The sequence below is a fragment of the Erinaceus europaeus genome, chromosome 6 (genome assembly GCF_950295315.1).
Source record: "Erinaceus europaeus chromosome 6, mEriEur2.1, whole genome shotgun sequence".
In the NCBI taxonomy this organism is placed as follows: domain Eukaryota; kingdom Metazoa; phylum Chordata; class Mammalia; order Eulipotyphla; family Erinaceidae; genus Erinaceus; species Erinaceus europaeus.
Window position 1 is genome coordinate 61863363 of NC_080167.1, and position 26087 is coordinate 61889449.

General features: G+C 41.3%; 1 protein-coding gene across 1 annotated transcript in view; it reads left to right on the top strand.

Moving 5' to 3' along the window:
• GPR158 (G protein-coupled receptor 158) overlaps nucleotides 1-26087 on the top strand; it is a 351987-nt gene that overhangs the window by 312289 nt on the left and 13611 nt on the right. Inside the window, exons 7-8 of the mRNA XM_007526494.3 lie at nucleotides 14219-14457; nucleotides 25735-25873. Of these exons, the coding sequence (XP_007526556.2) occupies nucleotides 14219-14457; nucleotides 25735-25873 (378 nt within the window). The remainder of the gene's footprint in view (nucleotides 1-14218; nucleotides 14458-25734; nucleotides 25874-26087) is intronic.

Here is a 26087-nt window from a genome sequence, read left to right on the forward strand (position 1 = left end):
ATTTATTTGATTGTGTTTTTTTTTTATCATATTTCCCATTCTTTTCTTCAGTGCTTTTTTTTTTTTTTATTATTTTTCTCTTCACACTTGAGAAACATTATAGCCAAGAACTGCTAAAGAAAAATTATGAAAGAGAGTCCTTTATTGATTGATGGGGCAACCAGGAATGTTAGTAAGTTTGGGGTGAGGGCTTGAGGGCTAGGGTCTGACAGTGTTTAGAATGGTAGCAACAAAAGGCAGACCACCTTCTAGTTTGCAGTAAAATTGTATTAAATTCTCTACAGTCAAATGGGCCTGTGACCAACACCCAAGGCACACCAGCCCTTCTGCCTCCACAAGCCATTCTTGCTCAGCAACCTATTTGTTCCTCTCCCAGCAAAGAAGGAAAGAAGGTGACCCATGTTTTAGCTAGTCCAGTAGGAATCACAAGGAAGAAAACGTTGAAGTACCCCACCCCCCAAAAAAAGTGGTTTTCTTTCGTCACCATAGATCATCAGAAGTAGGTTTAACTCAATACACTGGTGATGGCAGTGGACCTGAGAATATTTAGCACTTTCTTGGATGTGTGGGTTCTCAGTATTATTTGCTAAACTAGGCTTCTTTCTTCATTTGTTTGTTTGTTTAAGAAACCAAGACAATGTCTCTAAAGCTCAGAAAATTGGAGGGTGGAATATTTGTAGAAGACAAAGTGAGTCTGTGTTCTTAAACAGAGGAAATGGAGAGAGATTAAGAAGCTTAATACTAAAAGAGCATTTTCCTCTGACTGTGTAATGTGGTTTCTGCAACGCATTGTCTTTTACTTTTTTTCTGAAGCTAATCAAGAAGAAAACAAACGGCTTTTTTAGGGGGTGCTGTATTTGAAATGAATGTATCAGTGAGCTGTAGAAAAGCCTTCTAGCTGTGGGCCAGGGACTGTCATCTCATGCATCATTCAGTGTTCTGATCCGAATACAGCAGGATGCATTTAGCATTTGCCACTACAGTGCTCTGCTCCTCAGCTCCAAAGATTTACAGTTTGGGGGAAGGTCTTTCGTCCTTTTAAAATATTTTTCATTCATTTCCTAATAAATTTTCACAAGTGTTTGGAATATATATATATATATATATATATATATGTGTGTGTGTGTGTGTGTGTGTGTGTGTGTGTGTTTACATATCTTTAGAAGGATGCATACAATAAAGTGAAATATATTAAACAGTTAAAGAACACAGGTAGGGAAAAGTTTGCAACCATATAAAAAAGCTCAGAGCTCATGATAAAATATATTACTTCTTTTAACTTAACTTCTAATAACCACTGGATGGCAGGGAATTCTAGAAGGAGCCTCAGTGAAATGCCAACAGTGAGCATTTAGAACTTTGGACTTTAATAGATCATTAAATAAAGTACTGGCTATCCCTCATTTATGAAAGCCAAAATTAAAGACAGTTAATAACCTCTGTGCTAAAAGCTTTCTTTCTTTTTTTTTTTTTATTGCCACCAAAGTTATTGCTGGTCCTCAGTGCCTGCATGACAAATCCACCGCTCTCAGCAACCATTTCTTCTCTTCCTCCTCCTCACCCCCTTTTTTTTTATTAGATAGGACAGAAGGAAATTGAGAGGAGGAGGAGACAGAGAGGTAGAAAGACAGAGAGACACCTGAAGACCTGCTTCACCGCTCATGAAGCTTCCCCCCTGCATGTAGGGAGCTGGGACTCAAACCTGGGTCTCTGCGTGTGTGTGTGTGTGTGTGTGTGTGTGTGTGTGTGTGTGTGTGTGTGTGTGTGTGAATGTGTGTGTGTGAATGTGTGCATTCAACCAGATACACCTTTACTGGGCCCCTTAAAGTCTTCTCTTCACCCACCATACAGATGAAGCCTGTTTAAGGTCCCAAATTATGACACAGAGGCTTTTTTTTTCTCTTCATGATTTATGGTTAACAGTGGGCTGTACACTTGTGGGATTATAAGGTTTAGTTCACACCACACCCACTACCCGTGACAAAGAGCTTTAACATGAGGCAGTTTCTCAACCGCTTTAGTCATTTAGACCCTTCAGCCACACTGAGGCCAATGAAGCATCATTGAGGAGACAGACACCTTCTGACTCAGAAATGAGAAGAATCTGTTCCCTGCTGAGCTCACTGTGGCTCCCTCTCAGGTCACCTGCTCTCATTCCTCTTGGTGGAGAATTACTCACTGTGATTTTTCTTTTTTCTTTTTTAGGACAGAGAGAAATGGAGAGAGAAAGGGAAGACAGAGGGGAGGGGAGAAAGACAGACACCTGCAGACCTGCTTCACCACTTGTGAAGCAACTACCCTACAGGTGGGGAGCCTGGGCTCCAACTGGGATCCTTAGGCTGGTCCTTGTGCTTTCAGCCACCTACACTTACCCTGCTGCGCTACCGTCTACCGTCTGACTCCCACTGTGACATTTTTTTTTTTTCCCTCCAGCGTTATTGCTGGGCTCAGTGCCTGCACCATGAATCCACCGCTCCTGGAGACCATTTTCCCCCTTTTTGTTGCCCTAGTTGTTGCAGCCTCGTTGCGGTTATTATTGCCATTGTTGACGTTGCTTTGTTGTTGGATAGGACAGAGAGAAATGGAGAGAGGAGGGGCAGACAGAGAGAGGGGAGAGAAAGACAGACACCTGCAGACCTGCTTCACCGCCCGTGAAGCGACTCCCCTGCAGGTGGGGAGCCGGGGGCTCGAACCGGGATCCTCACGCCGGTCCCTGAGCTTTGCGCCACGTGCGCTTAACCCACTGCGCCACCGCCCGACTCCCTCACTGTGACATTTCTTAAGAGCCACAGGGTCCAAGAGTAGAGGCCAGCTCTTAAGCTACTGAAAAAGGGGGGAGGGACATCATTGTTAGTATGTGGACACTGGTAGCAATAATTGCAAAAAAATTTTTCTGGTCCTTGTTAAATAATAAGACAGGGAGCAGTAAGGTATTTCCCCTCTTAGGGCACCTATCTTGGCATGAGAGACCCAGGTTCTAGTCCCCAACACTCCACATGGAAATACTATAGCACTGGGGGGCAATCTTGGATGCTATTTTCTCTCCCACTCTTTCTCCTCTGTCTGTCTGTCTGTCTGTCTGTCTGTCTGTGTATCTGCCTGCCTGCCTGCCTGTATTTGTGTCTATTGATGGTCTGGACCATGAACTGGAGATAAAAAAAAAAGGGGGGGGAGGGGAGGGGAAGGGAAGGGAAGGGAAGGGAAGAGAAGGGAGGGGAGGGGAAGGGAAGGGAGGGGAGGGGAAAGGAGGAGAAGGGAGGGGAAGGGAAAGGAGGAGATAGGAGGGGAAGGGAAAGGAGGAGAAGGGAGGGGAGGGGAAAGGAGGAGAGGGAAGGGGAGGGGAGGGGAAGGGAAGGGAAGGGAAGAGAAGGGAGGGGAAGGGAAGGGAGGGGAGGGGAAAGGAGGAGAAGGGAGGGGAAGGGAAAGGAGGGGAAGGAAGGGGAGGGGAAGGGAGGGGAGGGGAGGGGAGGGGAAGGGAAGGGAGGGGAGGAGAAGGGAGGGGAAGTGTTGTTGAGCCAGATGTTGTTGTGGGCAGGCGGCGGAGAAGAGAGAGGGGGTCCGGAGCGAAGAGGGAACACAAATCTTTATTTGCGCTGGCACCTCAGAGTTGGGTGCTAGAGAAGTAGGTTGGGCCGCGTGGAGGTAGCAAAAATGGCCGCCTCACGCAGTAACCTTTCCTACGTCTGAACACTGGAGTGGAGCACTGGCAAGAGAGAGAGGTGCGGAAGAAGAAGGGCTTTTATAGGAGCAGCTTTCACGAGAATGGGAAGGGGGAGGAGTAACCATAGCACTCCAGAATAGGATGATAACTCTCGTGAGAATGGGAGGGGGGAGGAATAACCAAAGCACTCCGGATATCTCGGGGATATAGACAATGACCTGAGGGCATAACATGGCAGAACAGGCTCTCCGAGAATGTCCCAACTCTCGAGGGAACTAGCAGTAGCCTGAGGAGACAACATGGCAGATGTGACTGCATCGGCATGATTTCCCAGCAGGGAAGGGAGGGGAGGGGAAGGGAAGAGAGGGGAGTGGAAGGGAAAGGAAGGAAGGGGAGGGAAAGGGAGGGGAGGGGAGGGGAAGGGAGGGCAAGGGAGGGGAGGGGAAGGGAGGGGAGGGGAGGGGAGGGGAAGGGAAGGGAAGGGAAGGGAAGGGAAGGGAAGGGAAGGGAAGGGAAGGGAAGGGAAGGGAAGGGAAGGGAAGGGGGAATAAAAACACCAAGGGAAGGAAAGGGATAGTACAGCAGACTTTACTCCTGGAGACAAATGCTGTGGAGATTTGCATCGAGGAAGAGAAGGGCCTCCACTCTAAAGACAGTAAGGAGCAGGCTGGAGATTAACAGACAGAAAATTACAAGCAGGAACTATCAGGGCAAAAAGTTGACTAAACCAACTTGATAGAATCCTTGTGAAAGGCAGGCCAGTGTCACCATAGCGATACTGGGCAGGAGCTAAACCAGGGCAAGATTCCTCCCTCAGTGGGCAGTGCCAGACGCAGAGGCCAAATGTTAAAAGCCCAGTCAAGGGGAACGCTCAGAGGAGCCTGACCAAAGTTTGGCCAAGGAGACCAGCTTTGCCAACAGGAAGCTAAGTCACTGCAGAGATGGGGAAACTCTCTTACCTCAGACATAAGTTAGACTCAGCACATAGACCTTGCTTCCCACACATAAGAAAATAGCAATAAATACGCAGGACCGAAAAGTCAAGATCCTTCAGACAAGTTCCTGGAGAATAAAGGTTTCAAATTGATGTTTTGAAGCTCTCTGGAACTTGAAATTTTAAGAAGCTGGGGGAGTGGGTGGTGGGAGATATTCTAACTTGATTTTCTCTTGTTCAGTTTCTTGATTCATAAAGTGCCATTTTGGGCTTTGCGTGATTAAGACGTTAGCCATTTTCCTAGCGATCGTCCTAAATTTTAAAACTGTATTTCCGGAACCTAAAAGCCTAAATAAAAGTCATAAAAGTCATTTGGCTTAATGTATGTATATATATAAATATATATATTTATATATAAATATATATATATAATATATATATTTATATATATATATTATTATATATTATATAATATATATATATTATATATATATTATATATATAGATAATATATATAATATATAATATATATATTATATATATTATATATATTTATATATATATTTATATATATAAATATATATTATATATATATTTATATATAAATATATATATATTTATATATATATATATAAAATATCAGTGCGCTTTACAGTTTCATTAATTCAGGAAGCTTTGGGGTGAACTAGAACTCACATGCGTTGGTGTGCTGGCCTGGTTGGAAGTAACTTTCAAAAACTGCAATTTTGTAGACTTTTTATTTTAGTCTCTTTTATCACTCTCATACTTAGAAGGCCCTAGAAAGGGGAGGTCCTTAAAAACCTGAGAAGCAAGCAGATTATGCCCTCTCTCCTCTCCTTCCCACACTCACCATCCTTTTCTTGAGCTGAGGCCTGAACTATTTTGCCTCTTCTAGAAAATGTGAAAACCAGGTCTGCCAGGCTCCAGGGACTTACTCTGCCCTTATAAAATCTCTAGGTAACTAGAAAGTAGAAGAGTTTCCTTTTCTTACTCCCTCTCTACCCACCCCCCACCCAAATCCTTTGATGATTCCAGTCTTACTGTCCTGTCTGACTTCTGGAGGGCCCCTGGCAAATGGCCCTTAATACTATTAATTATGTTAATACTATTAATTATGTTAATACTATTAATTATTTGCAGCACTTGCACCAGAAGTTAAGGGTTCTGTCTTGCTAGCCTCATCTAGATATGAGTATGCTCAGTTTAGTCTACTCTAAGTAGACTAAACTGAAGTAAAATGACTGCATTGTGTGTACCTTTTACGTAAAATTTAAAAATAAAGACAAAATTCATTTCAACTACTTTTGGAGCATATAATGTATTTTTAGACATGAAAATAGTAAAAAAAAAAAAAAAAAAAAACATAGTGCCCTCAAAAACTGAAAACATAAGTATTTGTTTGGAGTGGCTTTAGATTTCCTGCTTGACTTGTTTTATGACCTAGAACTTTACTCTTTGTTTTGTAAAATCCACATGAAAAGCCTTATGTTTTGTTTGTTTCTTTCTTAATGTTGACACTGGGATTATGTCTGCATGACTCCTCCATTCCTGGATGGCTTTTTTTTTTTATTTAAATTAGACTGACAGAGAAAGAGATACTAATACAGAGATAGAGAGACTGACACACACAGAGAATGACAGAAAGAGAGTCCTGCAGACCTGCTTCACTACTTGTAAAGTTTCCCCCACTGCAAGTGGGGAGTTGGGATTGAACCTGGATCTTTGCACAGGTCTCTGTGCTTAAAAACAATATAAATACAAATATATATGTCACTGTTTGGTAATGAACCCAGCACCTTGTGCATGCATGATACCTCAGGGCCACCTGGCTAAATACTTATTCTATGCCTTTAGAGATTGCCAGAGAGGAAGAGGAGGAGGTAGGAAGAGGAAGAGGGTGAGTCATGAAAACCCTGTTCTACCATGCATAGAGCTCCACTCATTTTAAACCAAGGTGCTCCCATATGACACCCAGGGCCTCACACAGGGAAAGTGGGTGCTCTACCCACATCCCATCACTTCACTTTGCAACTAAACACCTAGAAGAAGTCAGTCAGCCTTATTAATGAGCATTGAACTGAAGAAGGTGTTTCAAAGAAGATATACAAATGACCCATCAGAAAAAGCTGTTTAACTTTCCATTAACCTTTAGGGGTGTGAAAATCAAACCAAAATGAGATAGCACTTCAGATCTGCAAGGATGACTGTGTTCAAAAAGAAAGCAGTAACATTTGAGGTGAGGATCGAGTATTTGTATATAGGTCTAGAAAAAAAAAAAACAGCAAATAAAAGTCAACAGAATGCAAAACTATGGCTAAGTCTATTCGTTTCCCTTATATTTATTTGTGGTTTTCTAATGTTTTGTGTTGATGATGGTTGGTTAACCATTTTTAATGGAATTATCAGGGTTTGCATGTAAAAACAGATGAGTCTGTTTTATGACATAGCACTTATGTCTTTTTTCTTCTTCTTTTTTTTTTTTTTACTCAAACCATTGATCAACTCTGGTTTATGGTGGTGCAGGAGATTGAACCTGGGACTTCAGAGCCTCTGGCATGAGACTTTCATTGCATAACCATTATGCTGTGTACCCACATCCACACACTTGTAGTTTCTTATAAACAAAATGATGCACTTTGAGACACAAGGCTTAGCATTTCTTTCACATGGGGCAAATATCTTAAAGGAATTAAATGTATGAATGAGCCATTATTCCTTGAGATCACAGTGAGTTTTTTTTTTTCTTTATAACTACAAATCTGCCAAGATTTTTGCCATCATTTTGCTGTGGTTTGGAGTGGTTCTTTATTAATGTATGTTACAGTGATTGGAAAAACCAAATGTGTTTCCTTTAGTTTGAACTGTTGCCGTGAAGAGAAACCAGATTCAAACAGCTTTGCCTTAGAATATCCCTGGGACATGCTGCTCTGACATTCACCTGACTGAGAGTAAAAGTCTTTGTCTCAGACAATAATGCTACATCTTGAACTGAAAAGATTGGAATTTGGAGGCCAGATGGTGGCGCAGTGAGTTATGCACACATGGCACGAAGCATAAGGGCCAGCCTAAGGATGCTCGTTCAAGGATGCTCGTTCAAGCCCCAGGCTCCCTACCTGCAGGGGATCACCTCAAGTCTGCAGGTGTCTATCTTTCTCTCCCACTCACTGTCTTCCCTTCCTCTCTTGATTTCTCTCTGTCCTATCCAACAGTAACAACAAGGGCAACAACAACAATAAAAAAGGGGGGTGGGGAATGGCCTCCAGGAACAGTGGATTCATAGTGCGGGCACCCAGCCCCCAGGATAACCCTGGAGGCAAAAAGAAAGAAAGAAAGAAAGAAAGAAAGAAAGAAAGAAAGAAAGAAAGAAAGAAAGAAAGAAAGAAAGAAAGAAAGAAAATAATTTAAATAGTGACTCTAAAATTATGTATTTGAGATATGTTCTAACTGCATAGCCATGCGATTAGTGCTGTTTCCCCTTTGAGGCTAGGATATAAATCCTCACTTCTGACTATGGAGCTACTGGACAACAATCTGTGCATTTATTTTTATAGTTTGTCTAAAATCATGTTATTACTAAATACCCAAAGCATTATGTTAAATGATTAAATCTAAAAAAAAACCAAATCCTGGGATAGGAATTTACTTTTATTTACTTCTGCTAAATAATCAGTGCTATGTAACTGAAATCTGAGGACAAAACTTACTCTTAAATGGTTGGGGCAGATAATGGCACTAAAATTCATAACTACTCTGTATGTAAGAAGCAACCTTGTGAGCATCTGATTTCTTCCTCTTCATCTTGAGAGTGACTCACCATCTGTTTACTGTTTGAGATGTCTTCCTATTGTAAACTGAGGATGGAAGAGCAGCAGGAAGGAGCGGTAGTATCTATATTTAAACTGGTTTCTCTGAAAGCTTTTGTGCCCAATTTTTCTAAACCTTTGGATCACAATCGCTACAAAATGTTCTTCTTCTCCCCCCCCCCCCAAATATTGTTACAACTCGCAGCTCCAGTGAAGAATAATTTAGGAGACAATGTTTGTGCCAAGTAAGAATAAAGAAGGTAGGCATTCAAATTAATTAGTATTAGTGATTTTTATTTGGGGGAATCAGCTATGCTGTATTGATTATCACATTTCTTACATCTATCTTCCAGGTCAAATATTGCAGAGTGAACTTGGGGGAAGAGGCAAGATATAAAGACATTTAACACAGTCAGACTGCAAAAAAAAAAGTGTAGAAACTAAGTCTTTGTTGTTGTTTGATTTTTTATTTTTATTTTATTGCAGATTAATGGTTTACAGTTAACAGTAAAAACAGTTTGTACATGTGTAACACCTCTCAGTTTTCCACATAAAAATTCAACCCCCCTCTAGGTCCTTCTCTGCCAGTGTGTTCCAGGACCTAACCCCCGCCCCTCAGAATCCTTTACACAAAATCCAGTCTGCTTTGTGTTTTCCCTTCTGTCCTTATTTTTCAACTTCTGGCTATGAGTGAAATCATCCCATATTCATCCTTTTGTTTCTGACTTATCTCACTTAACATGATTTCTTCAAGGTCCATCCAAGATGAGGTAAAGAAAGTGAAATCACCATTTTTAATAGCTGAGTAGTATTCCATTGTGTATATAGTCCACAACTTGCTCAGCCACTCATCTGTTGCTAAACATCTAGGTAGTTTCCAGCTTCTGGCAATTACAAATTATGCTGCTATGAACATAGGTATACACAGATCTTTCGGATGGATGTGTTTGGTTCCATAGAATATATCCCCAGGAGAGGAACTGCACAATCATAAGGTAGGCTTCTGCCAGTTCTCTGGACAGAAAGGCTGCAGTTTTCAGGCAGAAGCAGAAGAATGTTCTTTTCTGCAAAAGCAAAACATTGGATATTTTTAAGTTTGTTTGCTTTTACGTGGCACTGGGAAATTATCTTAAGACCTCACTCATGTATGATACCATTGAACAGCCTCACAGGCCCAATTTTTCATGTCCCTCCTTCCCCAGAATCTTTTGCTTTTGTGCAAGATACAACACCCAGTGCAGTGCACCCCTTCTTACTCCTTACTGCCCTTTCTTTTGTTAAGGTACACTTATGAATAAGATTGTTTAGTATCGGTCCTTCTCTTTCTCTCTCTTTAAAAATTTTTGTTAGTGAATTAATAATGATTAACAAGATTATACGATGCAAGAGGTATAATTCTACACAGTTCCCACCACCAGAGTTCCGTGTCCCATTCCCTCCACTGGAAGCTTTCCTATTCTTTATTTCTCTGGAAGTATGGATCAAAATTCTTTATGGGGTGCAGGAAGTGGGAAGTCTGGTTTTTGTAATTGCTTCTCTTCTGGAAACTGACATTGGCAGATTTATCCATACCCCCAGCTTGTTTCTATCTTTCCCTAGTGGGGTAAGTCTCTGGAGAGGTGAAGTTCTAGGACACATAAGTGAGTTTGTTTGCCCAGGGAAGTTAAGATGACATTATAGTGGCTTCTGCAACTTGGGGGCTGAAAGGCTATAAGATATAAAACAGGATAAAATGATTAATGAACAGGAACCAAAAAGTAGGAATAGAACAAATGAGAATAGGGATCTTAGGGTGGAAAGAAGTGAGGGAAGTCTACTTTTAGATATGTTCCTAGAGGCCTATAACTATCATAGTTGTTGCTTGATTTGATACCTAATATGGAGTTGGACAAAAAAATATTGTCCGAGAATCTACTGTCAGAGTTGAAAATAGGACTAGAAAGTTGGGTTAGGGCAGATAGTAATAATTAGAACAGAGAAGTAATAACTACCTCCTAGCATTTATCACAAGCAAACATTTATTCTCTGAGAAATAAATGGAAAACTTTCTGTTACTAGAAGATACTTTAAGTTTTGCTGTCAGCATAAAGAAAGCTCTGAACTCTGACTGTGTAGAGTAGCGATCAGATCAACTCCTTAGAAAGGAGCCTGAACCAACTTTAGGCTTCTCAAAAAGATTTTCCTCCAGACTCTTTACTCATGTTACTGCCTTCCCTAAGAAATACTGAAACCTGAGGATAAATAGTGGCCTAAAGATTTATTGAGAATAATTAAAACTGTCATCTATATAAGAAGCATGGTATTTATATGTTTTTACAGCTAGGCTTCATGTCAGTGCAGGAATAAGAATTTCTTTTCTAGACTTTGTTGGTTTTTGGAGGGGTGAGCTCATAGGAACAAACAAGATCTCATTTTTTAAAGCTGTGGCAAAAAAAAAAATTCTCATTAGGGTTTTAGGGCAATGCTAGAAAAATACATCTTATTCCATATTGCAAAAGCCTTTTTTTGGAAATGATTGCACTGAAGCCCAGGGCCCTATTATCGCCCTTCCTAGTATTTGAAAACCAGTGAAATCAATGAAGGGATGCTCACATTGGCTCTTGCTTTATCTTTCAAACTCTCTGGAAATTAGATTATATGATCCATGACCTGTCATGAACTCTTGGACACATCTCCCGGGGTCACCTGCAGAACTTGAACATTCCTGTTAATTGACAATGGAATTTCTCAACTAAAAGATGAGCAAACTGAGATCCACCATGCAGATTCCCTTTGCAAAAGACAAACTCGGGAGTCGGGCTGTAGCGTAGCGGGTTAAGCGCAGGTGACGTAAAGCACAAGGACCGGCATAAGGATCCCGGTCCGAGCCCCGGCTCCCCACCTGCAGGGAGTCGCTTCACAGGCGATGAAGCAGGTCTGCAGGTGTCTATCTTTCTCTCCTCCTCTCTGTCTTCCCCTCCTCTCTCCATTTCTCTCTGTCCTATCCAACAACGACAACAACAATAATAACTACAACAATAAAAAAAAAACAGCAAGGGCAACAAAAGGGAATAAATAAAATAAAAAATAAATATTAAAAAAAAAGAAAAAAAAAGACAAACTCATCTGGTGATGAATTCTTTGCAGGAAGTGGCTACTTAACAAACCCACTGTTCTTTCTCCTCAGGGTTTAGCATTTGAGTGGGGATTGGCAAAAATCCTTACATGCCAGAAAAAGAAACAATTCCCTCCATTTTTCACCATGGCAAAAATGAACTGAAATAGAAATAGAAATCACGACTAATTCTCTTAGATGTAGTGAGTGGTTCTTGACCTGATGAAACTCTTGGCTATAACTTGAAAGCTCCCTTACTCACTCCACAGTGTTGATGATCAAACGTCTACTCCTGTTAAACAGACCACTGACCCTCAAGGACAAGGCACATTTTCCTACCTGCTTTGTTATGTGATTCCTTTTACCGAGATTGTCTCCTTGAATTTTCTCCATGCCCTGCCATTTTTACCGGCTGGTGTCCATCAAGGTCCAGGTCAAATAACACTTAGTCTGGTGGGTGACTGATCTTACTGGCAACATGCTATTCCCGGTGTGTGCTGTCTCATATGGGAGCTACTTGCACACTTCTCTCTAGTTGTATTGAAACTTTCCAGAACATGAACTTGTGACATTTCCTTTTTCCTGGCATGTGGTTGTCACTATGCATATGTTTGTTTATTGCCTTTCAGAGTTTCAGATTCTGTCAAGCTAAAGTTTGAGACCACTCTCTCTCTTAATAGTCTACCCCAAATAAAGAACATCAGAAAAAAGGCCAGATTCTTTTTTATGTTTTTCCCTGAGAGCATAGTCTTTCAAAATGTAGAACTCATCCAGGTACAACCAGAAATTCTTGTATGTATAACGATGTAAGATTCTTCTACAGAAGATAAGATTGGCACTGGGAGTAACACTACTGTTTGAGAAATTTCTCTCTAGGAATTCTTTGAACCTATGATTACAATGGAAGTTTTTTTTTCCTATTACTGTAATAAGAGATCAATTGGCAAAGTTGTTTAAAGCAGAAAGTCATTAAAGAATACATTCTGAACACTATAATTTTAAACACACAAATAATCATTCATCGGTATTTTGACATATGAGTTCAGACTTAGGAGTTACCAGATTTAAGGGCATGATATTTAGCATACATTTACAATAGATGTCCTCTTTGTAACACAAATCACCACAATGTGTCTTGTTTTGAGTGGGATCATCATGTTTTTGGAGATCGAGAGATCAAGGAAGAGAGATACTGAGAGAAGAAACACCACAGCACTGTTCCACCACTCATGAAACTTTCCCTTTGCATGAAGCTAAGAGAGTTTTGTCATCCTTTAGAAATCTTCATTGAGAAATGTTTGCCTGCAGATCTTTCTTTAAATTCTTTTTTAAAAAAATATTTATTTTATTTTATTTTGAGAGGGATGCAGAGAGGAGGGAGAAAAGGAGAACTAGAGCATCAACCTGGTACATGTGAGTCGGGTGGAGCGATCCAACCCCTGAGCCTCATTTGAACCACAAGATCCTCTGGTCTGGTGTCGGACTTTTTGTGGCAAGGCCTCTTCCCGGGCACAAACTCCTGGCTTACCCACTCTGTTGTGCACCAGATGCAGGGGCCTAGGAGAATGTTCCAGGGCAGCAGGGGTGGAGCCGTATAGGTCTCTCTCTGTGCCCAATGCTAGTGCCACCGCAAGAGAAGACCCAGGGACTTGTCTCATGGGCAATCCGTTTATTGAACAGCAAAGTAGGGATTATAAGGGGTTGTAGGATGAAGCAAGTCATCCATTCCATATATGGTTTGGGAGAAGAGGGACAAAGAGAAGTAGGGGATTGTGAAAAGGTCAGAGAATTCCTAGTAAATGTTGAACAAGGGCTTTAGTTGATCAAAGGAACAAAGGAAGTAGGGTTATCAATAACCAGCAGACAGAGAGGAGCCTTAAGAGAGGAGATAGATCATGTAAGATTAGAAGGTCCGAAGGGGCAGGAGGAGTAAGGAGAATGTCCCTAGTTACAGTTTGACAGAGCAGAACAATGATATATGAGCCATATATCATCAGAGAAGATGGACTTCTATTAACCTCTTGAGTAAATGAACCAACTGGTTTGAGAACAAGGAAATGGGCTGCATGTAGAGTCTTTTGTGAAGCAGAGAGGCTTACAGAGGAGACTTTTTCTGGTGGTTGTTTTCCTCCATGCTCGATCTCAAGTAGAGAGAGACTGATAGAAAGGTAGTGCCATCCAGGCTCCACTTTTCAATAGGTGGTCCCACACCATGCTCAACCATGCCTCACAATTTCCCTACAGTCTAGCCCTGCCAAGGCAACCACAAGTGAAATAAATAAATCCAGAAACTTTGTTCATAGCCTCATAAAATGCTAATTTTAAAGTTGATAAATTTATCTGGCCCACAAGTGATACTATAAATATCCAAATGGCTCTTGGCAGGAAAAAGAAACAAACAAACAAAAATGGTGCCCTACTCCTGTGCTGTGGGAAGATAAACTAGAACAGAATTACCAGACCTTTCCCAATTTTTCTTTGACTCCCCAACCTCAGCTGCAGGGTATTTGCCCTGCCATTGGATGATAAACCAAAATAAAATTAAGGGAAAACATGTACAATACTGTCCCTGGCTTTTCTCATGTGAAACTCTACACAAGTAAGTTTTGCCAGGTCTAGATGTCAGCTAGGAAAATAAGGGATTTCAAAGGCTGGCTTTCTGAGTGCCAGGGTTGCCTTCACCTTTTGATGTCTTGCTCTTCCAGGGTTTTGAAGGTGTTTCTCTCACGAACTGCCCAACGAATTCCCTACATGACCGGTGGGAGAGTCATGAGGATGCTGGGCGTGATACTCTTGGTGGTATTTTGGTTTCTTGTTGGCTGGACTTCCTCTGTATGCCAGAATGTGGAGAGGCAGATCTCACTGATTGGCCAAGGGCAAACATCTGATCACCTCATCTTCAATATGTGCCTCGTCGAGCGCTGGGATTACATGACAGCAGTTGGTATGTGGTCACCTGTCTTGTGTCATTGCCTTGTCCTTTGACTAGTAGCATTGAGATGGGCATCGCTAGAAGCCTTGCCAAAGCCCTGACAAAGTCTAAAGGAATTTCTCCTAATGTACTTTTGGTAAAAACAATATTATGACAATAGACTGTACTGACATATAGAATGTAAACTTTCTCTACAAGTTTCCATTCTTTTTCAAAGGTATATAGCTTTGTTGAGAAAATATAATCAAGTAAATCAGGATGGAGCAGTGCAGTAAATAAAGACAACATCCTTGCATAAAGATACTGGTTAGTGAACCTCTAGTTCATCAGCAGTAACTATTTTCTTGACATTTCTTACATTGTGAAAAAAATGATGACATGGTAATTAATATATTTTATATCATCTTGGTCCTATGATATTTCACATTTGGTATTTAAGGCACTTTTTGTGTAGAGGTTTTTCTCTGCAAAACATCCAGTTAATCTATTGTTATTCTAAAGGTAATTGGAAATCCCCTGAGGTCTAGGATTAAACAAAAACAAAATCACACTGTCTGAGGATAGTAAGAGTCATGCTTCTAAGAAACCGGAAGACTTGGAAGAACTAACTACATGGTGACTTGGGTCAAAAGCACAGAACACTTCTCGTGTAGAAGTTAAGACAAGAAAGACATGGATTTTTTTGTGAGTTAATGTTAGACTACTTTAAAAATATTTTTAAACTTTATTTGATAGGATGGAGAAAAAATGAGAGAGAAAGGGGAGAGGAATAGAGACATGGATTTTTTTGTGAGTTAATGTTAGACTACTTTAAAAATATTTTTAAACTTTATTTGATAAGATGGAGAAAAAATGAGAGAGAAAGGGGAGAGGAATAGAGACAGAAGACCTGGAGCACTGTTTCACCACTTGTGAAGCTTTCCCTCTGTAGGTGGGGACCAGGGGCTTGACCCTTGCTCGTGGTAGCATGTGCACGTCACCACCCTGCCCCATGGGAGATATTTTTTGGAATGAAAACAGGGGCTGAGTGGTAGTGCACCCTGTTGAGGGCACATGTTCTAATGTACAAGGACTCAGGTTTAAGCCCCCAGCCCCCACCTCCAGGGGGAAATCTTCATGAGTGATGAAGATGATGCTCAGTGTAGCAAGGAAGGAGGTGAAGGACAACTACAGAACTACTTTCATTCAGATGTGGAATATAGACAGTTGAGTATAGGAATGTGGGAAAAGGGAGTCGGGTGGTAGCATAGCAGGTTAAGTGCAGGTGGCGCAAAGTGCAAGGGCCGGCATAAGGATCCCAGTTCGAGCCCCCGGCTCCCTATCTGCAGGGGAGTCACTTCACAGGTGGTGAAGCAGGTCTTCAGGTGTCTGTCTTTCTCTCCTCGTCTCTGTCTTCCCCTCCTCTCTCCATTTCTCTCTGTCCTATCTAACAATGGCAAAAGCAATAATAACTACAACAATAAAAAAAGGAATGTGGAAAAAATAAATCAACCTATTTCCAGGACTGTGGGAGAATTACAGTAGTTATCTATGGGGGTGGGGATGAGGATGGGGACACAGACCTTTGGTGACAGGAGTGGGGAGAAAAAAACACATAAATAAATAGAAAGCATGGGTCCTATGTTTCCTACTCCAGACTTGTTTAGATGGGGCACTTTCCTACAAATGTTTCAGAAAGAGGAAATAGATTTTTAAAAAAATCTCCAGAAGCCCAAACTCTCTTGCACTTATTAATGTCTACTTTTAATCTTTAATATTCACTAATTTTCTGTATAAGAAACTGAGGGAGCTGGGAGATCAGGCACCCAGAGAGGCACACACACAGCTTCCCTCATCTCCTCATGGTTGTGTCAAGTCCACCAGATACATCAGATGTTTGGATGCGAACACTCCTTAAAGCTTGATATCCCCTTTAATTCACCCGGTTTGAAAGATAGTCATAAGGATAAACCTAACCCTGTAATGGGTTGGGTTCACATACCACCTGGGAATTTCAACCTTCCCAGATGTGCTTCCAGGGAATTGCAACACTGTGCAAATAGTAACCCCACCCCCACCCACCCAGAATTCACTTGGAATGTTTTCACAGCAATAAAAAACAATCTGATCTGTACTACTTTCTCTTCCTTAACGTGCATTTCTTTGTTCTCCAACTTCCTGGTATAATATTTTAAACACGCCAAACAGACAATGTGTTCAGTAATGTAATTAGTCACACACCAATGTTTAGAAGAAACTCAAAAGAATACAGTTACTCTCTTAGTGAGTTCTTTCTAAGGATTTAAAGACTTAATTACCTTATATTCAGCTACATTGTGACAGGTGGAGTGTGACGTAAGCACCACTGAATGAGCATGGTGAAAAGAATTTCGATTGGCTCTTTATCTGACTTCCATTGAGATTCATTTACATATACCTTCTCTTCTGCTGTACCGTATGCCTCAGGCCCTGCTGTATCATTTGTTTGTGTGTTTTAACTGGTCTCAAAATTTCAGAGGACAAAAGCCTGATTGCATTGGCAGTTTACTTGCCGTGGCTTTGGCTTGATCACCAGAAACCCACACAGACTTCTTGAAGGTCTAAGTGAAGTATTTTTAGAATGATTAAGGTGACATTGTGTTCTTGTCTATTTTTTTAAATTTATTGATTTTCCCTTTTGTTTCCCTTGTTGTTTTATTCTTGTAGTTATTATTGTTGTTGTTATTGACACCATCATCGTTGGATAGGACAGAGAGAAATGCAGAGAGGAGGAGAAGAGATAGAGGGGCAGATAAACACTGGCAGACTTGCTTCACCACCTGTGAAGTGACTCCCCAGCAGGTGGGGAGCTGGGGGCTCGAACTGGGATCCTTACACCGGTCCTTGCGCTTCGCACCACGTGCGCTTAACCTGCTGCGCTACTGCCCGACTCCTGTTCTTGTCTATTTGTATATCAGCTCTTGCAGGGGGGCGGACTTCTTTTTTTACTCAGTTGGAGAAAAAAGAGAGATAACTTTTTTATTTATTTGAAGAAGAGGGAGAGAGACCGTTTTCTACTTATTTGAAGAATAGTATTTAAGTGATGCTGAAGGACAGAGAAAAGGGCAACTTGCTTCGCTTTGTACCTTAATCTTATATTTTCCCCATATGGCCATATATATGAAGTACAGTAGGTGAAGATTACTCTGGGATAGTGTCTGGAAAGATGGAGCAAGATTAGTAAGATGTTTGTGATGGTGACACTTTTTCAGAAGGAGGTTCAGCTCCCCTGTAGAGCCCTAAGATTTTTAAAGAGGGAGGAAAACATTCATTAAAAACAGAAAGTGTTCTCTTGTTGCTTGAACACAGATATTCCATTACTTGATTGTCAATATTTTTGTTTGTTTTTTTTTCCACTAGAGCACTGCTTAGCTCCAGTTTATGGTGGTGCAGGAAACTGAACCTGGGACTTCAGAGCCTCAGGAATGAGATTCTGTTTGCATAACCATTATGCTATCTATCCCCATGTCAAGAAGATTTTGAGAGATCTTTTCCTTGTGTTAAAAGGCTATGCTAGGGCTGGGAAGGTAGCATAATGGTTATGCAAAAAAACTTCCATGCTTGGGGTCTGAAGTTTCAAATCCAATCCCTAGCACCACCACCATAAGTCAAAACTGAGTGGTGCTCTAGAAGGGAATGAGAGAGGAGGGGAAGGGAGGGGAGGAGAAAGAGAGGGAGGAAAGGAGAGAGGGAGGGAGGGGAGAGGGAAGGGAGAGGGAAGGGGAAGGAAGGGAGGATGGAAAAAGGGAGGGGAGGAGATGGAGAGGAGAGGGGAGGGGAGGGAGCTACATTAGTTTAAATTGCAAGCTGTTAGTCCATATGAACTGTGAATTGCAGTATTCTGCTAGCTGCCCAGTTCTGGTTCCTACCATAATTAGAAAGACAAGAACCCTATGCTGTCATTTCCTGTGAGATTAGAGTCTGTAGGAGCAGGAAGGTGTATGTGTTTTCTATTTCTGCTCACTGAGACGCTTTAGAAGAGTCAAAGAAATGTTTAGTTCCTTGATATAACTCTAGGATAACTTAAGTGGTATATAATTTTATTGTATGTTAATCCATAAAGCAGCCTAAGAGTCTAGTGACCATGTACATCCCTGGTCCAGCAACATTCTGAGCCAAACTTAACAAAATCAGTCTCAAAGGTTTTGTAAGTCATCACTTAACCAAGAAACTTTCTCTTTAAATGTCTTTACCTCCAAAAGAAAATGACACTTTCAGTATAAACTAAGGCTTAAAATATTTTGTTATTTTTCTTTATCCTTTGACAACATACAAATTACTATGCCTTAAAGAAATGATATATTTTTCCACAGAGATGTTACAGAAAGAAGGGGCCAGGTCATGGTGTACCTAGTTGAGCTCACATGTTACTACGTGCAGGGACCTGGGTTCAAGCCCCCAGTCCTCATCTGCAGGGTGGGGGGCTTCACCAGTGGTGAAGCAGTGCTTCAGGTGTTTGTTTCTCTCTTTATCTCCCTCTCTCCTCTCAATTTCTATATCCAAAATATATTTAAAAATAATAAATATAAGTGCACATAGCATAGCATGAAGCACAAGGATTCTGACTCGAGCCCTCACCTGCAGGGGGGTCCTTTAACAGGCGGTGAAGCAGGTCTGCAGGTGTCTGTCTTTCTCTCCTCCTCTCTGTCTTCCCCTCCTCTCTCCATTTCTCTCTGTGCTATACAACAACAAAAACAAAAATGTGGAAAATATGGCCACCAGGACGGTGGATTCATAGTGCAGGCACCAAGCCCCAGCAATAACGCTGGAGGCAACTAATAATAATAATGCAATTCAAGAGAGAAGTATACAGAAATCATTCTGAAGTCATTAATGTTAGTGCTTCATAAAAGTGTGAGTTTTTAGTGAGATGGCCCAAGCAAAGGCAGGTAACTGTACTGATGTCAACCTTTTATAAAGGGTTGGAAGTTGTAAATACATTTTTTAAATAGTAATATATCAACCCCCTCCCATCCCACCTCCCCAAATAATACACAAATGGAAAGAGCAGCCCCCTGATGGTCCAGCCTGCCACCCTTCCTCGGACCCTGTGTTCTGGTAGTTCCCTCACTCCGGTCTGTCAAAATGTGAGCTCCACTCACATTCACTAGGAAGTGTCTGGGCTTGGCTAAATCCCCATCACCCTGTATCACACTTTAAAAGAGAAACGTGTACTTTCTCTTCCTTCCCTACTAAGCAGAGGAGGTGTGAAGAACTCAATCCAAATTCTAGGGAAGTGTAGTAGGAAACAGTAAAGAAAAAACTGCAGAGCTAGGGAGATAGCTCAGTCAGTGACACAGGGCATAGGATTTGCACTTGAGAGGCCCCAGGCTTAATCCCTAGCACAACCAAGAGCCAGAGCTGAGTGGTGGTCTGCTAAGAAAGGATGGAAAGAAAGAAGGGAGAAGAGAGGAAGGGAGGAAGGGAGAGTGGCTGGAAAGGGGTAGAGAGGGGAGAGTTAGGGTTAGGGTAATGATAGAAAAATGGAAGGATAGGATGGATGGAAGGGTGGTGGAGAAAGTGAGGGGAAGGAGAGGGGGTGACTGAGGAGAGCAGGTGAGGTGTGGGGAGTGGAGGAAGGAAACTTCTTTGACTCAAATATGTGACTGTTCAGAGGTCTTTGCCTCTGAGAGCATCCTAGCAGTGGGTGGGGAAGAGAGTGGCATGGTCAGCTCACTATTTGACCTGTGTAGGTCCAATGATTGACAGTAGTATTCCTCTGTGTGACCACCCATAATCTCTCACCCAAAGTAGAAACTTCAGCCTTTAGGACTTTCTTCTGACCTTTCTAAAGGAATCACATGTTCTACAACAAAACTGTTTAACCTGAAATAAAGCATAAAATACATTTAGCACAGATCTGACACATTCAGTAGTACTTGTGAATAGAATTCCTGTCACCACCACTGGCTACCTATTATTTCTTTTTTAAATACTTTATTTATTACATAGAGACAGAGAAATTGAGAGGGGGGGATAAAGAGGGAGAGAGACATCTGCAGCACTACTTCACCACTTGTGAAGCTTCCTTCCTACAGGCTTTGAACCTGGGTCCTAGCACATCATTACATGTGCCCTCAACTGGGTGCACCACCCCTCAATCCCACCACTGGCTGATTCTAGTCAGCTTATTTGTTTTCTTCAACAGGGAAAAGTGAGTTCTGAAAGTTTTGTTTACATCTGTTAGTAATAGAAAAACAGCCTGGACCTATAGATATATTATAATTCCTTTCTTTCTTTCTTTCTTTCTTTCTTTCTTTCTTTCTTTCTCTCTTCCTTCCTTCCTTCCTTCCTTCCTTCCTTCCTCTTCCTCTCCTTCTCCTTCTCCTTCTCCTTCTCCTTCTCCTCCTTCGTCTTCTTCTTCTCCTTCTCCTTCTCCTTCTCCTTCTCCTTCTCCTTCTCCTTCTCCTTCTCCTTCTCCTTCTCCTTCTCCTTCTTCTTCTTCTTCTTCTTCTTCTTCTTCTTCTTCTTCTTCTTCTTCTTCTTCTTCTTCTTCTTCTTCTTTTGTCTCCAGGGTTATCAGTGGGGCTCAGTGCCTGCATTCTGAATCCACTGTTCTTGGTGACCTTTTTTCCTGTTTTACTGGATAGGACATAGAGAGAAAGATAGGCACCTGCAGACCTGTTTCACCACTTGTTAAGCAGCCATTCCCCCACCCCCCCAACCCACCCCTGCAGGTGGGGATGCCCGGGCTTAAACTGGGCTCCCTGCACCAGTCCTTGTGCTTTGTCCTATGTGTGCTTAACCCAGTGCGATTCTGCCCAGCCCCCAGGATATATTAGAATTTCTGGCATGCTGATCAGGAAGACCTGATGTTCAGATTCTGCTCATTGTGTCAGTGTAGTGAGAACATTATGGTGTCACAGGCTCCCTCGCCCCTCCTTGCCCATCCCTGAGGCTCTGCTCTCCATGACTGCTAAATGAAGCACAGATGTTCAGGTCTCTGTCATCCCCCTTTGCAAAGGATTGGTGCAGCAGACACCAGTGCACTGCATAGCTCTGGTGTTGGGGATTGAACCTGAGAACTCAGAGCATCAGGCGTGAAAGTCAGAAGTCATTTTCTAGAGTGAAATCACAACACATATTTCAACTCTCACCTTATAGCATGGCAAATTTTGGTAACATCTGCATATTTCCTTTACTAATTGCAGTGTTAATCTGAAGTTAATTATATGAAACTGATTTTTTCCCCCAAGCACAACTATTATATATCACATTTAGTTTAATTGGTACTTGGAGCAATTAATTGTTTTTCAGCTTGAACCGTATTGTTTTGATATCACTAATGAAGGGATTTAAATGTTCTGCTGAGCTGTTATGAGATATTATTTCATCTTGTATTTTTAAATGTAGTTCACCACTGTAGCATACTAATTAGCCCAATAACAACTTTTCTCCTTTTCAATCTTCAGTATAACATTATAGAAAAAGAATATGCAGTGCATGGCAGAGCGGGTGTTTTTATAACCAAGGAACCTGTGAGGCCTTCCATTGCAGCCAAGTTTGCACCACTTACTGTGGAATGCTATTTTCACAGTCATATTATTGAGTGACATACCTTGTGGTTTGTCTTAAATACTGGTTGGCGATATGACCTGCCCATCAGGCCCTGCAGTATTAGATGGAGTGGCAATGTAGCAGAAAGTTTACAACTCTAGTCATCTCAACACAAAACTCCTAGCTTGTATAAGCATTCAATTCAGCAAGTACTTGTCCTGTCAGTGTGTGCTTAGCTCTGTTGCTCTCATCATGTGGGCAAAAGTAGAAAAAAAAATCCTTGCAAGAATAATGTTCTCCAGCTGTATGTTCTTTGGTATTCGTCTGTGCATTAGCTAGTGTAACTAGAGGGTTAAAGACTATGAGAGATGGGGACTGGTCAATAGCACAGCAGGTTAAGCTCACATGGCATGAAGCACAAGGATCCACGTAAGGATCCTGGTTCAAGCCCCAGCTCACCTTCAGAAGGGTCGCTTCACAGGCATTGAAGCAGGTCTGCAGGTGTCTATCTCCCCCCATCCCCATCTGTCTTCCCCTCTGCTCTCATTTTCTCTCTGTCCTATCCAACAATAACAAGTGGAAAAAAATGGCCTTCCAGGAGCAGTGGATTCATAGTGCAGACACCAAATGCCAGCAATAACCCTGGAGGCAAATAATCATAATAAAACTGAGAGAGATTAGAGAAGAACATTTGATCTAAATTAGAATTGTTTTAAGTGGAAGTGTGGTGGAGATGGGACTTGAACTGGACATTGAAAACTTGGTGGCATTTGAAGCAAGGGACCAGCACAACAGTTGACCTGCTCTCCTGGGAAGTTACATGCTTTGTCATGATCTTGACCCTGGGTCAAGCCTTCCCCCCCCCAACACACACACACAAACATTGGCAGAAGCTTCAGTGCTGTGGAATCTTTCCCTCACTCACTGTATCTGAAAAAGTCAGCCTAGAGCAGTGAAACTGCAGCGATAACCAAAAAAAAAAAAAAAAGAAGAAGAAGAAGGAAAAAAAGATTTGGAAACGTGGAGTTTTCTCATGTAAACAATCTCTCAGGCCACTCCGAAACAAGAAGACTTTGGAGTATTGAGAGGATTGCAGGATAGCGAGATTCTTAGGGAAGGCACCAAGCCTCAATAGGAGCCCTGGAGGCCAAATAAAGAAGGAAGGAAGGAAGGAAGGAAGGAAGGAAGGAAGGAAGGAAGGAAGGAAGGGAGGGAGAGAGGGAGAGAGGGAAGGAGAATGAAGAAAGAGAGAGAAAGATAGAGGAAGGAAGAAAGAGAAAGAAAGACATAATCTCAAAGAATAAGACTGAGTAATTGGAACAACAAAGTAAAGACTTGCCTGCCCTGGTAGGAACCCTCTCATACAATCATACTTTGGGAATCAGGGTTGTGTGCAGGGACCTGAATACATATGAGTGAAGTTTCTAATGGAAATGTGAATCACTTAACCCAAATGGAGCAGCAGAAATTTGGACAAATCCTGGTTTGATCAAAATGAGTCTCAGAGGGGCCAAAAATAATTGTACCAGATACGGAATGAACTGATAAGTTTAATCCTGAATTGTAATATACATTACACACACACACACACCACACACACACACACCACACACACACACACACACGAAATGCACATGTATACATATTCATGTGCAGGTGAGCACCATCTAAATGTATCAGTGAGAGATGGTCCCAAAACCTCAGACCTGTGTCAAGAAGCAACAAGAAGGCCATGGCCAGAAATGCACCAGTTAAGAGAAAAAAAAAAAGTTATAAATGACTATTGCAGCACTGCCTACTTTGCTTTTCCTGAGACAGTAGAATTTGGCTGCTGGCAGAATACCGAACAATTGGGAAGATTCATCACTGAATCTTAGGGAGGTCTTCCTTGAGATTTACTTTTCCTTTTGACTTCTGGTCACTTCAGAGTTTTAGACTAACTCTATTTATTTAAGGGATTTTCCATAATCTGGTGCTTACCTAATGGTTAAATGTTGGTAGAAATATGCTGAAACTTGAGCAGGTATAAACACTTTGGCATATGAGGATGGAAATCAGTCTTTTAGTCTTATAGTAGATTGTAGTTAATACATTTAATGAAATATTTTCTCCAAGTTCAAACTTTCTTCCTGTTAAGTAAATATTAACTTCAAATAAAATTAGGGCAGTAAGTCAGGTAAAATGTGTTGTAACAGTCATTAGTCAGAATTAAATAAAATAACAAGTGTTCTCTTTGTTAAAAAAAATCAAAGGAAATGGTTAACAGTAAGAACCATTTATTTAATGTGTTAACTATTCATTTCTTTATATAATGTTTGCTGTGAGATAACTGTGCTAATTGCTTTATACATATTATTTTTCTTTCATTAGCAGAGAAAGTCATGAAATTTGTGCCTTTATTATCTTCATTTTCCAGACAAGAAAACTATAGCCAGACAGATTAAATTGCCTCAGATTCTACAAAGTTAATTAGGAATGGAGTCAGGATTCTTGGTTCAACTCTGTCTCTTTTGACTTGAGTAAACAAATACATTGACTGTGAGTTTTGTTGATTCTTTAGTAACCTTTGATATGTCATGTGTAGAGAAATAGTACTTCATTTGTGCTACTGAAACTGTAGCTACCTATTTTTTCAATGAAGTAAAACTTTTCTAGAAGTTATGTATATAAACATAACACAAGCCTTTTGCCACCTTGGTGACTTTATTATGATGTTCCATGAACATATTAGACTTAAGTTGGACAATTATTCTTGCAATTATTCTAGGGAAAGGGAGGTATTAACAACTCCCCCCCACACACACACACACAAATAACAAAACCAAAATCCCAAACACTGTTTTGTCGGGCTAGCAATGCAAGAGAGATGACCCAGGAACCGAGCTTGTGGTGGCAAGGCCATTCAAATCTTTATTCATCTGAGCACCCAGGCAGTAGCGCAACAGGTTAAGTGCACATGGTGCAAAGCGCAAGGGCCGGTGTAAGGATCCCGGTCCAAGCACCCCCACTCTTCAAGGCCAGAAAACGGAAGTGGCAAGTCGAAAACAGAAGTGACTTGACAATACCATACATGGTTAGGAAAGGGGTGGAGAAAGGTAATGGGGCTGGGAAAGGTAGGAACTTCCTTAGCAACTGTTGCAGAGGTTTAACTGGTAGGATTAATAATACCCTGCAGGCAGGGAGGGCCTTGAGGGTAGGAAAAGAATATATCAAATAAGCAGAATGGGTGGAGAAATAGGAAGAACTTAAGTCATTTGTTAGACAAAGCAGAACATTGATATGTAGATAATAAGAGAGCAGACCATTTTATTAAGGAATGCAGGGTGAAGTAGGGGAGCTGGCTTAATGTCTTGAGCCCCTGGAGGCAGAAAAATGCAGGATCTCTGGAGACCGGGAGTAAGCTGACAGGGAGGCAAAAAACTGAGGTCCATACCTCTCCCAAGCTCAGCCTCAGCAAGAGAGGGTCTGACAGGGAGATTCGTTTCCTCAGTTCCCCATTTTTCAATGGGAAAAGCCTCACCACACTCAACCTGATTCTCACAGTATTCCCAGCACTGTTTAAAACCATTAAAAAAACAAAAACAAAGTATACCTTTGAAAAAAATCTTGTAACACTAAACTTTTTAAATTGATGGCATATTCATGTCTGACATATTTGGATGCACCTGTTTTCTCACTAAGCTTGATGCATGCTAACGAACTGAGTTCTTCCTTTTCCTTCACCTATAAGACTAATGGAAACTATTTGTTGTTGTTCTTTTGTTCTTCTCACAGCCGAATTTTTATTCCTCTTGTGGGGTGTTTATCTCTGCTATGCAGTGCGGACAGTCCCATCAGCATTTCATGAGCCACGCTATATGGCTGTTGCAGTTCACAATGAGCTCATTATCTCTGCTATATTCCATACAATTAGGCAAGTGATTTGTAGAGCTAGTAAATGACTGTTTTTGTCTTGCTGATGTGTTGCAGTGTAATTTCAACAGCAAAATTGGATGTGATGCATAATGGATTTAGGAAGGGTAGTGTTTTTATAAGTTCACTGATTTTCTTTGCTGAAGAAATGATAGATGAAACATTTGAAAACAAACAAACAGGAAAAAAAACCCACTTTGTTGGTTCTTTCTGAT